This window comes from Cynara cardunculus (genome assembly GCF_001531365.2).
Source record: "Cynara cardunculus var. scolymus isolate 2C chromosome LG 5, CcrdV1, whole genome shotgun sequence".
NCBI classification, from domain to species: Eukaryota; Viridiplantae; Streptophyta; class Magnoliopsida; order Asterales; family Asteraceae; genus Cynara; species Cynara cardunculus.
This window is the reverse complement of record NC_037532.1, coordinates 11,437,550-11,451,465: the sequence shown is the minus strand read 5'-3', so window position 1 is coordinate 11,451,465 and position 13,916 is coordinate 11,437,550. Positions and strand designations below refer to the sequence as shown.

The window sequence follows — 13,916 nt, the reverse complement described above, 5'->3', positions numbered from 1 at the left end:
GATTATGAACCAGTAAGAGGGATAACCATGGAAGTCCGGGCCAGCTTGCTCGCATCTCGACTAATCCCATGGCACCTTGAAGTTAACAACCAAACAAACCTCCACCAGCCCGTAGAGGAGTTGAACTGGTGACCTCCGTGAAGCAAAACCAATGCCTTACTAATAAGTGGGGAACTTCCATCAAAATTTGCCTCCCAAGTAGTAACAAGCAACCTTGTGGCGTTCTTTATCTTCAAATTGGTCGATTCTATGAAAGTTACCATTAACATTGCTTAACAACCATAGAAAGGAAGACTTCTTTTTCCTTGCAAAGGTAAACAAGCTCATGCTTTGGCCCACCATGGCCTCTGAAATAATTAATCTCCTCAGATAAGCATTCCATGCCTACAGATAACCTTAATATAAAAGAATTAACTTTTGGTGTTCTATAAAAGGGAGCTATAAATGTAAATTCCCTAATCTCATCAGAACCATCAAACAGTTTCAAGTCAACAAACACATACTGGTTTAAGTCCTTGGACATTCTCATTTCTAGCCACACTTTAGTCTCAATCGGTGTATTATGCAGCCTGATCTTCAACGGTATATCAACAGGTAGTCCTGCCACAAAAGGAAGCGGCTTTAACCAGTCATTGTCCCCAATATCCACTTCTGCTTTCATGTATCTAAAGCTTCCAGAGAATACAAGTTGATTTAAGGAGAAAAACTCAAGCGACTCCCGAAACCGAGAGATATCACATGTATCGTTTTTCTGCAATACTTTAATGAGTTCGCTCACAAATCTAGAAGGTTCTATTGAACAATCCTCATAAAGTAACATCACCCGTGACTTTGTGGAGTATAATTTTGTGAGAGCAGATTCAGGACAGCTGGCATCAAAAATAGACAATCTCAGTGTACAAGCAACAAGCATCAGCTCAAGAAAATGCAACTCATCTTCTTTACTCAACCCAATGAACCTACATCTTACTTCTCTCAGAGTACTCTCTAACTTCTGCAAAATGTATCCTAAGTTCCCCATCTCATTATATATAAAGTTTATTGGGCATGTAACATGCCACCATGCTTTTGAAAGCAGTTTCACCAGATGCAGGTATTGTAAAGTAAGAATTAATACGGAATCGGATTGATGTGAATCGGTGATAAAAGTTGCTAGCTCTTCCTTCCAACTCCTGCATGTATTAAATTGGTAGGAATTAAGATTATGATAAATAAATAAAAAAGGTGTTGTAGATTATGGGTCAGGCTACCCTGGCTATACATGGCTTGTAAAGGTTGTGTAAAACAAACAAAAAAAAAGTAATCAAAGATTTTGGCCTAGCATTACCCTGGTTACCGGTAGAGTCCAGGCTCCTAAAAGGTCAACGATTCAAACCTCACTAAAGGTGAGGAGTGTATATGGACATTATATAAATTTCATCAAAACATAAGGGAGAAATTTCAATTTGTAATGATATGGTTAGTGAACAATACTTCTATGATCATTCAAAATCCTTGACAAAAGAGCAGTGAAGAAAAAAAGGAAAAATGAAAATAGAGGAAGACATTTCTTATCCCCGGTGCATAAAAGAACACAGAAAAGGGGAAACTAAAAGAAAGTAGACATGATCTATTCATGGTTGTCTCTGCATGACTTTTATTTCTCTCAGATCTCAATACATAACACCATGTCTTTGTGAACAAGTTGGTTTAAAAAATATAGACAAGGGCTTTTGGCCAATTGGTATGAAGTACAAACCCCACCATTGGGACATGTTCCTTTTTTGGAGGGAAGGAAGGGGGTTGTACTGGGGTGGGGTACCTCCCATAAAAAAAAGCTCATTAATAAGCATTTCATTACCCTACAATATTTTCTTTGGGAAAATCAGCAAACTAGACATTTTTAGCAAAAAAAAAAATCAAGAAATAGCCATTTTTAACTATCACCAAATTAGCCAAGAATTTTGCAAACCTGCAGAATCACCTTTTTTATTTGTTTAGTGATAGCCGAAAAGCACCTTTTGTGATTTTTTGTGCAGTCAATTTGAGGAATTAATGGCTATTTCCTGATAGTCTTTAAAAAAAAAGGGTATTTGATGAATTTTTTTGCCAGAAATGGCTAGTTTGGTATACAACTCTTCTGACATATGATAAGAATAGATGTAAAAAATCAAATGCTACATACACCAAAAAAAAACTAAAAGGACGGAAATTATAACATATAAACTAACCTCAATGTCATAAGCACTTCACTTATGCATCCCAACTTTGTCATATCCCATATTTCTCCGATATTAGCAAGGATGAACTTTACACAATTATCTGCTACATGGGGAACGGCTATTTGGCTTGGTTCAAGGAGTCCCTGCGACTGAATTTCAGAACCACCATCACTCATATGAACCATGTCCAATCTGACACAACAGGTTAGTCGTCCGTTGGTCTCTGTTGGCAGATCATCTTCAACCATCTTCACGGAATCTATAGGGTTGACTCCAGTTGATCTACTACAATATGACAAATAAGCCAAAAGTGTGTCCTGGTTCATCACTTCAGTCAAGCAATGAGAAATTCTTCCAAGCATTGTAACAGCATAAGAATATAATATTGACGGTATGCTGTGCAACTGCTGTTGCTTTCCATGGGAGAGTGGAGCAGAGATGGCCAATACAAGACGTGCAGCAGTTTTTGAACTATTGAAGTCGCAAGTGCTTTCGGATGAAGGTTCAATCTGAAGATTATTTAGGGATGGAAAAGTTTATATAAGCACTGGAAAAGAAAACTAGAAAAATGTCATGCCAACAAGTGAAAAATTAGATATAGAGCAAGATGTTATTCCCAAGTCCCAAAAACCAAGAAAACCACCAGAGAAAGGAATGATACAATAATCTTTAAACAAGGTGCTTGTAACACCCTCGCCCAAAGCAGCGGACTGACTCAATAACCTCCAAATCAACTTAAAACCAAGGTGGAAGTTATTGACAGCTCACAACTTTGAACTTATAAGCAGCTCAGAAATATACTTGTCTATCCATGTGGGACGGATTGTTACAATGCTAAAACAATACAACATAATTTAATGTGTGTATCCCGATGGTATAAAGACCAAGAAATGCGAGTTGATGAACAGCCAAGAAAACCAGATCAGTAAAACCCAATGTGATTGAAAATGGATTGTTTTATGTTTTCTAGCTATTTGATACAACCCAAGTGGTTCACCCATCACATACATGTAACCTTTACCGAGCATGGGACGTGGGGCGGAGTTTCAATTAATAACAAATTGCACTTCTCGTGGCTAACAAAAAAGACATAATCGCAATTAAACTTAATATTCAATACAAGTGCACAAAAATGTATATTCATCTAACTGTTACATCAGCAATAATTCGATTAATCATAAATCATCTCTTTTCCATCATCCCTGCACATCCAGAGAGGGGAAAATGCAAGGGGCGGGTGACCAACATACAAAAAGCAACCATGCACTAAAGCAGAAATATTTATGCAAGAGCCGATTAGAAAATATCAATATCAAAAGAAGAATATCGAAGAATAGACAATAGCATGAGGATGAGGATGAGGATGTCATAAAATCAATAATCGTTCGTGACAGAATCTGCCCTTGAGCAGAGTGGAACCTGGAAGTTAGTTGATTTTCCTATAGCAAGAACATCATCGGTTGCAAGTGGGTGTACACTGTCAAAAATGAATCTAGATGGCTTCCTTAGCAATTGACATGTATTTTATGTTTATAAGATTGTTTTGGTCTTTCTGGGAGCCTTCTTTAGAGGAAAATCATGTTTTGTTGACTATATTGTCACTTTTTACCCTAATGCCAAACATTAGTGGGTGGATTACTAGGCGGCATGGACTGAGGTTAAGATTTCAGCCTTGGATACAAGAGATTATAAATAAGAAAAGGAAAGGATTAGTAAGTATTTGAGAAATGGATGTTGAATATTAGAGATAGAATTATCTGGTCATTCTCTCTCCATTTTTTTCTTCCCCTCTAAAGCAAGCAGAATGATTGATACACACATTAGGATTAATATTGAACTATAAAAGTGAGCCAGAGCCTAAATAGGTAAATCATGGGAGCATCTTTGCAGTCTATGGCATGGGATAATCTATGGTAGATTGGTTCCTTATACAACCATGTGCTTTTGGAGGTGAGTTGAGATGTCACGAGGCTCCTCCCATGTAATTACTTTGTTTTGAAATGAGGGTAAATAGAACAAAGTTGCCAAATCCAACTGTAGAACTTACGAATCAATGTACCTATGTTTAATTCATGTTTATAAATAAATAGCATAGTCTGTCTATCACATCAATTTTCATGTTGGTGTATACAGTATAATTAAGGAATTGAAGATGATTGATTTAACTTTGCCTTCAGATTACAAAAATGGAAGAAAGAAATGAACAATAAATAATACTGCAACGAATAGCTTGTAAAAAAATTAAAATGACGACCATCGAACCTCTGAAAGAATTTCCTTAGTGATGCTGACAGCAAAACTTCCATGCCTTCGGCCAATATCAAATATAAGAGAGAGAACATCCGGCTCATCCTGAAAAAAATAAAACTCACAGTCAACAAAAACATCCTACATTTTTTGACAATTAAGTTAAGATGGAGAATCAACCAGCAGCTTGTGTCATTAAATTGACAGAAAAACTTACAGATCGGTTAAAGGCATAAGAACAACTTACCTGTGGATATATTTCTAGACTCTGTATGAGGCTGTCAGCAGCTAGTTTAAACAGAGGCAGGTCATGGAGCTTGGTTAATCGAAGTACTTTCCTAGCTGTAAATCTTATGGATGAGTTCATATCAACTAGCGTGCCAAGGAACTGTGGAATCAAACAATAACTAATTAAAAAACATGGTAAATGGGCCAACCATTGCACTAAGATCCAACATGGCTTGTATGCTTAGAATTCACATTGAATCAGCATTTTTGGTCGAAAGGGTTATTTTGATCCCATGTATGGATGCTAAAAGAGTCTAAACCAAACCAAAAGAGCGCAGTATATACCACCCAAAGGTGGGGGTCGTGGTCGGGATTGGGGGTTGGGATGTATGCATACTTGATCTCTACCCTCAGAGAGTAGAGCGGTTGTTTCCATGCTATATGGATGCTAAAAGAGTAAGTGGCCGTTTACCAAAAGTTTACCCAGGTAAGTGCTTATGGCAAAAGCCAACATTATCATTTACTTACTGGGTAAGTTTTTAGTCCACCAAAATGGTATTGTATGCAACAATTTACCCGGTAAGCACTAACCATGGTAAGAGTCATCGCTGCTACTTACAGGGTAAGATTTTGTCCTTGTCATATGCATCCGGTAAGGTAATGTTATTTGGTAAGCGCTTACCCAAGTAAGCGTTTAGTAAACGGCCCCTAACATCACAAATATTGCAGGGTGAAATCTTAAACTATATGAACTGACTGAGAAGGAATGAAGCTATTGCTATAAACCAGATCCACCCACATAAGGATTACTATGCTGTTAATTGCACCGCTATAGTGGTGAAATAGTGGTTAGCGGTATTCAGGGTAATGGCGGTCCCCCGATTATTTGCTCTATTGGCTGCGAAATGAACCCCCGTTTACCATTACCAGTTTACCATAAACTATCATTAAAGTTCTGAACTATACCACAGTACCAAAATTGGATGCAATAATAGAAAAAATAGAGGTTAAATCCCCAATTTTGTTTTGATGCTGAAATCATATGATGTGCTAGGTTATGTATGACTGTGTATGTACAGATAATTCTAACTATTATATGAACCGCTTTACCATCGCAATACCCACTATATTATAACAGTCCTGCGATTTCAGATTTTGACGGATGTAACAGCACAGATAAGAAAAATAATCACCGCTTAACTTGAGGCATGGATAATACAAGGGAAAGTTAAAAAGAAAGTTTCATATCAGAATCTAGATTCTCGCAAATACAAATATCTGCATCTGCACTAGATATTCAAGAAGTCAAGAACTAACCAGAAATTTACCATGTGCATGTGCATTTCTTGCACTTTTAGATGACCAAAAACTGCCATGTGATGCATGGTCTCCAGAGCTTGTAATCTGACAACAGTTGAATCATCATTCAACACATCCATCAATAAACCTAAAGCTCCAGCAGCGAAGTCGGCAGAAAGAACGGCAGGCATCCTCAAGGCATAACATGCAGAACTCCGTACCTTCAAAAAAGGCAGACCACTTATAGTTAACACAAATAAATACAAGAACAATAACATTTGCAGAAAACAAGAAAAGTTCATCCTCAAACAGGAAATCAAAACAGCAACAGATAGGGATGGTCTTGTTCTCAGAATCCTAAGGAATTTTATGGAATTGGAATGGCAAATTCCTTTGACCAAATTCTGCAGAATTCCACAGTTGAGGGATTTTATCATTCCTTGGCATAAGTCGATGAATCTGAATTATATTCCTTTACCAATATCAGGGATTTCATAATTTAATTTTAAAAAGACAAAAATAACCTTTGAATCCAATTTAACCAATACCACCACAAGTTCACCCACTCCCACCCTCATCACCCGCCCCAGCCATTGCCACCACTACACTTTCCACCACCACCGCAAATTAATATCATCATTAATTTTATCATCATATATGATTTTATAGTTAAAACAAGAAAGTATGAAAATGTGGTAAAACATCATTATTAAGCACTATTCCAAAGTTATATTCTTCGAACCAAACAAACAGATTCCAATTTCTTTGACAAATTCAATTTCATTTCCTGTTAACCAAATGCATGGTCAAACCTGATTAAATTCCACTCCAACTCCGACAAAATAAACGCCACCTTAAGATCCCAAACCGTACATGAAATGTTCATTCTATATTCATCATTTGAAATCATAATTGCAGTGCATTGGGAGTACCTCAAAGAATTCATCCTCCAACCCATGTATGAAAGCTCCGGCAGCACTTGATGCTGGTAAACTTAAAAGCTTTCCTGAGAGCTGACCAGGGAACATCTTTTCTTTCGTGGTCGGTAAGACTTTTTTAGAGAGGGTTTGCATCAAAATGTACTCGGACGCCATTCCTGCCTTACCAAGGGTATTAAAAGCTTCGATTCTGACTTTCTTACTCATGTCCCTCACCATTGAACAGAGCTGAAAATACATTCAGTGTGATAGAAAATGGAAAAGATGAGGTAAGATACACCAGAAAGTTATGTTGTTACAGAGGCCAAAATCAATAATCGCGATCAAAACTGTGATTTAATATAGCAGTTATCGCGATGGTAAAGCAGTCCAAAAATAGTGGTTCATATAATAAATTAGAATTATATACATGCATATATATTTATGTACACATAACTTAACATATATATCCCAGCATTAAAACAAAAGCAGAAGATTTAACGTCCATTTTTCTATTACTTCTTCCAATTTTGACAGTGTGTTATGATTAAAAAGCTTAGTGACCGGTTCTGGTAAAGAAGTAAGAGCATTAAATTAGTAGTAACGGTAAATTGGTAATTTGGAGACTGAAATTTCATTATTACAACATATTAAAAACAAAAAAAACAAAAAAATGGGTTCTGGGTCTTTATTGGAAAGAAGGGTAGATAGAAGATATATGGGGACAGATTTATGTGTGGATGTGTGATCGAATTGCTTAACGGTGGTTGAACAAGTCCCCTAAAAAACCCAAGCTAAGACCAAAATAGAAACCACAAAACAACCCACTTAACACCAAAATAGCCTACCATAAAATAGCGCTATTACGACTGCTATTGGGGTTTATTTCGCGATCATTTAGAGACCTATAGCACTGCTAACTGTGGGACCGCTATTTGGGACTGCTATTTGACCACCACTGTCAGACTAAGCACCACTATAGCGGCGCTAGTAACAGCATAGTCCTTAAAAATAATAAAATAAACAAGATTAATTTCTTTTATGTCAAAAATAATTTATCACTTGAAATTTTAAATGAAATTTAATGCATTTTGAGAAGATTAAATCAACAGCTACATTATATTACATGAAAATGTAACATCCCCGGTTTTCAGAAGAATAGGAGAATACTTCAACTTAAGCTTGATGTTAATTTCTATATGTTACAGAGTTACAGTGCAGGGCACGCTTTGTTAGTAAATTGAATGGGGCAATGAGCATGCTTAAGCATAGTGGGAGAAGGATGAGATTTAGAAGACAAAAGAAAGAAGAAGGTTAGAAATCTAATTATTATATTCAAAGCAGAGTAGTGGCGATTCATCGCCTTCTTATACGTATTTGGCTCTCATTAGAGCCAATTTAATGTAAAACTTGACAACAAAAAGGGGATCAAATGTGTTTAACGTTCTTTCAACGGAAAAAGGATCTGCACTTAGAAAAAATTTCATGAGAATTCGAGAGTGAAATCCAGTCTTGTGTGTGGTGTCTGGCTAAAGCTAAGGAGAGAAAAAAGGATAAAAGGACTCTAGCCTTTAAGATAAGTTTTCATGAGTAATCTTTGTTTCAGTTTCTAGTATATCCAAGTCCTAGACGATAAGTTCTTTTAACATGTCAAATGGAGAAAATTTCCTCTTTGATGTAAGAAAGCAAAAACGTAGCTTCCTCTTGAAAAAAGAAAATTAGATAGAAAATGTCTCTAGGCACATGAAGTTGAAAGAAAATCTATATTATTGCATGGTGATATTGTCGCAAATGTTTTTATGACATCATAAGTTGAAGTCAGTGAGCCTTTAGTTCATTTAAAATTTAAATGCATGCTCGTCACATCTAATAAGGTTTTGGCACGTCATAAGGCATGGAAGCAGCATAGAAGAGTTTGTGATTGTTATTTCGCAGTTCAGGTATTTGAATATTGTGTATTATAAGAGTGGCATCCCATGAATGAATGCTTTAAAGAATGAGAATTAGGAGTCTGCAATTGTTGTTGCTCTTTGACAAACAATGTACTAACTAGTAACGAAGTTATATATTGAAACTCCTTGATTATGTTAATACTTGTTGTATGCGTAAAGAGGTATAAGTGTGACGTATGTCGGAGAGCAATAGTGTTCAAGAAAGCCCTTCAAAAAAAACATTTGGCTTCACTATCAAGTAAGCAAGGCCCATTGGTCATGAAGAAAGCTACTTAAGCTTAGGATGGAATTATGTGCGGTGAATAAGATAGATTTTGAAATGGTATAAGTGCTAATGTTTGGTGGGAACTGGCACTCTTATTCTTGTGGCTCTAGTGTGATCTATGATAGTGATGTCTCAAAGAATGTTTATATCATGTATCTTTGGTGAGCAAGCTTGGACCTTTTCCTACTAGATGCTCTGATCCCTTGATACGATAGATATGCATTCATATGCCAAGTTAGTCAATTGCAACGTGAATAGTAAGTTGCTACGGACCCATCTTCTTCTATTATATTTATATATATATATATATATATATATATTGATATATTGTGTAAAAGCTTCTTCTGATATATTTAGTACCCCTCTACTTGACAAGATTTTTTTGTCTGTGTGTTCGCTTAGGAGATGATGGAGATGGTAGTTTGAAATGCTTCATAGGTTCCCATTTTTGGTTTATATGTTTGCATGCTTGTCTATGTAAGGTTAGTACTAAAGAGCCACTTAGGTAGTGGGGTTTAACTTAAAAGAACTCTAGAGCATCTCTTCTTTGGTAGTGAGTTTGCTTTCTGCAATTCTCGACATATATATTTTAGTTACAAATTGAAAGATGAGTCGCATGCTAGTAAGGGCATCTCCAATGGGAACACCAAATCTTACACCACTGCCATAAAAAATGGTATAAAATTTGGTGCAAACAATAATTCTTCTTCAACGGGTAACATTACTTTTTACACCAAAATGTAAGATTCTAAGTATATTCTTCTTTATCTTTTAATTATATAAAATTTCAATAAACCCTTATATTTATCAACTTTATAAATTATACCCACATATTTGTTTACAATAACTTAACAAGTCTTAAAATTAATTACAAAATAAATTATTTTATTATATAAAACAAACATTCCATTAAACAATAAATAAAATTTATAATATGTAGATAACTATTAAAAAGTTGAATACATAACCATTTAATTGATTAAAAGTTAATATATAACACTTAGAAGCTCTAAAAAAATTAACACTTCTAAAAATTACATAAATCTCAAAATTGAAGAACCAAACTTGTAATCATGAAAAATAGAGAAAAAAAATGGTGTAAATGAATAGTGTTACACCAAATTTGGCGTCTTATTATTCATTACACCAAATTTGGTGTCCTATTATCATTACACCAAATTCGGTATCTTACTATTCTTGTACCAAAGTTGGTATCTTACTATTCATTACACCAAATTTGGTGTAAGAAATGGTCTTCCCATTGGGTAGATTTGGTATAACAAGTAATTGTTTGGTGTGAAATTTAGTGTGCCAATTAGAGATGCCTTTAGCACAAGATGAGCCGACCGTTCTAATCGCTGCAATTAGGCCTTGTTTGTTTTATAAAAAGTTCTTATCAGCCTCTTATGTCTAATTCGGTAAAAGGTAGAACATTCAGACTGTTTATTTTTTCCAATTTTTCAGAGACAATTATGTCTTACCGTCCTCTTTTCTGGTAAGAGGTAAACCAACCCCTTGTTTGCCTCTTATTGTTCTCCAGACCCTCAGCAGTTGGCGTTTCTCAATCACTCCTCTCTCAATTAATTAACCTTAATCGATCCTTTCACTTATAGTTGATCCTTATCCAATTGATCCTTTCTCTATATCGATCCTTACCCCATCGATCCTTACCCCTCACAAGTGGATCCTCACCTCTCTCAATCGATTAACCTAAATCGGTCAATGATCAATCGATCCCATGTTGTTGATCTCAATCGATATTAATTGATACCATCGCTCTATCATCGTTCTCCACCAAGTATTTGTAGATTGAAAAAGAAATGTCAGCGTTCCTCACCCAGGTATTTGTTTCTATTAAGTTATATGTTGTCACTAATTTCATGACATGATTGTCATGAACCGTCATGAATTTGTAGATACCCTCTTTCACTAAATTTGGAGTTAGGGCTGCAATCAAATGTCAAATCGGATAGTTTTGTGCTCCTAATGGTTTTGAAGTGTCATGAATTGCTAGTTATAATTTAGATGTAAATTTTGTAATGATGACGAATAAACAGATAAAATTGTATAAATGTATAGATTCAACATTATATTTTGAAGGGTGAAATAGACAATTACACAAATTCAAACATCTATCAGTTTACAAAAACAGTCTTATTGATTCTGCTTTCAGACTTCAGCATCACCTCTTATCAAGCAGAAATGAAATAAGACTTCAGACATCAACACCTCTTAAAAAACAAACACCACCTTAGAGTTTACTATCAATTGTGAAAAGAATAAGCTTAATATGCTTGTCGTCTCAACAATACCTTACTGATTCAAGGAGGTGTAATAGGGAGGGTTTCTTATAAATTATATCAATTAGCTGGGCTTCATATCTCAGGATAGATGATGGTCTACTTATTAACTAAAGATCCTTGTCTATTTGATTATCTTGAGATATTCCACAAGTAACACGGTCCTGTTCTTTTGATCTAAATATAGAACTCTAAAAATTTACCTAAAATATTGAAAAAAAGAAAGAAATGAACATTAGAAATATGCATATGAAATGCAGAGTGTTTGACCTCAAAATAGAAATGTAAAAGTGACCGAGACATAAAGAATTTTTGATACCTGTACATACAATGCATCTGAGCAATCTCTTTTGCTTTTATCCTCACTATTTTCCACAAGCCAGTTTCCCCATTCATTTACCTGCCACACCAATATGATTTCAACCCATTTGCATGCCCTTGATACAGTAAATCGAAGGCAAGATGCATTAAAACACAATAAAGTTTAGTTTAGTTCCTATTTAGTGTAACAAATAATTGTTTTTTCTCGATCAATCAACATCATTTCCTAAACTTGTACCCATTTCTTCCTGGTCTTGTAACATTTGATGACTTGGAGACATATTCATGAAATATTTACAAAATATTTAGAAAAGAGTAAACTTTGCATTAAAATCATCAAATGTTACATTAAATAGAAAATTTTAAACCTTTTTGACACTTCATCATGTAAACTTGAAAATTTTGGAACTTTGTTAAACTTCCTATCACTCTAGATAGGAACTAATACGAACATCATTGCATGTTGCCCGAAAACCAATTCTATAAACAGAAATTGTCGATACATTACCACATGAACAGCTGAGCATCTCACGCATTCCTCGGTATCAAACAACAGCTCAACAGCACGCAAGTAGCATCCTTCAACCATAAGATGATCGTTAACAACAATCCATTTGCAGAAATCAATCAACCCATCCAAAGCAGCCTTCCTCACGTAAGGATACGGGTCCTTAGTGAACCCTAGCAATACCGTGAGCAGAACTGACGGTCGGACTCTAAATTTCTCCGCATCCATTAACAGCCTTTGACGCACAGGCACGCACGGACCGAAGCAGAGCGATAAAAACAATCCCTCTGAAAACGCAGGACCCAAGTCGGAAGCAGAAGCAGGAGCGATGGAAACAAGGGTAGAGAGTGCAAGTCCGGCGGCACGTGGGGGAATGCTGGGGCAGTGAAGGCAGAGCGAGCGGAGTATGGTGGTGACGGTTGGGGAGAAATGGCGGTGGACAATGGAGATTTCACAAAGGAGTGTGATGAAATTGAGAAGGTCGAATTTGGGGTTTATTGTAGCTGTTGATAGAGTTTCTAAGATTTGGAGGATGGAGGAGATGGTTTGATCGGAGGTTGAGGGGTTTAAGATGAGAGATCTTGCCATAGAGAAGGGTTTTAAAGATATCTTTGTCTGAATTCTGAAAATTTGTTCTAAACTCGATAGAAGCTTTTGCTCCATGGCTATGGAGTCTAGGTTGGTCACGAAAGCACTGCAAACAAAGTTTAAAGTTTTCTTTTTTCTGGAGCTTTAGGCGGTAAACTGTATTTTTCTCAGACGTTTCATCGAACACCTTTCAGGCACTCCACAAATCACCATATTTATGTACATCAGCTTAATGCTTTGCCGCCGAGACAAGAACAGAGCTAGGGGGTCGAGACCAGAAGGGCAGAAGAGAGGGAGAACGATAGGTTCAAATTCAATCTTCCAGATTGGAGCAGTAGTGATTTCTTCAAAGGGTTAAATTTTCTTTTAGGCCCAATTGAAACCGTGATTTTAGAACTTGTACCCGGTGTCGAACCCGATACATTTTCATTTCATCTATTAAAGTAAACTACAACTTGGTTTCGTCAGGGTGTATAAAAAACCGATAATTCATGAGAACTGTCCTAACATGTTAAACTGTCAATTCATGAGACTCGTTTAATCCAATCCGCTAACAATTCAATTAAACTTAACCTATCAAACCGTCAATTAAAATGATTGAAATTGGGTTAGGTCTAGTTCAACTCATCCAACCCGTGGCTAATATGTAACTGTTATAAAATGATATATATATATATAAAAAACTAGTTTATTTAGAAAAAATGTATTTATAATATATATATATATATATATAAGTATATATCATGGGTTGGGTTCCAGTGAGAAATAAGTTACGGTGAAATGTGTAAGAAAGGATATGAACCATTTGATCAATCTTAATTGAAGATCACACTAATGAGATGCAACCGGATCAATTCTCGTAAGAAGCACAATTAATGGATGGGTGTAAGACTAAAAGTGATAAAGGGTTCAAATATCTTTTTACGTTATTGTTGATCCTCTCTCTCAGTGATTTGATGATAATCTTTTTTTTCCTTTAACGTTGTATTTATGTTTTTGTATTTTCAGTTCCAGCGATCATCACTGAGTATGTTCAGTGATCGCTGAAGAACTTGCTTTATAAATTCATCAGAGACAACAATACTTCAAG

At 35.8% G+C, this 13,916-nt stretch overlaps 1 protein-coding gene across 3 annotated transcripts; it reads right to left on the bottom strand.

Annotated features, from left to right (window-relative positions):
- Nucleotides 1-20: 20 nt before the first annotated feature.
- On the bottom strand, nucleotides 21-13,139 carry LOC112512081 (protein SIEL). 3 transcript variants are annotated; one of them, XM_025117883.1, is made up of 9 exons: nucleotides 12,239-13,139; nucleotides 11,729-11,809; nucleotides 6,908-7,141; nucleotides 6,005-6,196; nucleotides 4,696-4,836; nucleotides 4,464-4,553; nucleotides 2,211-2,710; nucleotides 504-1,172; nucleotides 21-395 (listed from the first exon to the last, which is right to left on the bottom strand). In XM_025117883.1, exons 1-9 carry the CDS (start codon nucleotides 12,899-12,901, stop codon nucleotides 263-265), a joined length of 2,703 nt encoding a protein of 900 aa, XP_024973651.1. In that variant the 5' UTR covers nucleotides 12,902-13,139; the 3' UTR covers nucleotides 21-262. The 3 variants fall into 3 exon arrangements, with proteins under 3 accessions (XP_024973651.1, XP_024973650.1, XP_024973652.1); XM_025117884.1 differs by having other exon boundaries at nucleotides 322-384; XM_025117882.1 differs by having other exon boundaries at nucleotides 21-1,172.
- Nucleotides 13,140-13,916: the final 777 nt, after the last annotated feature.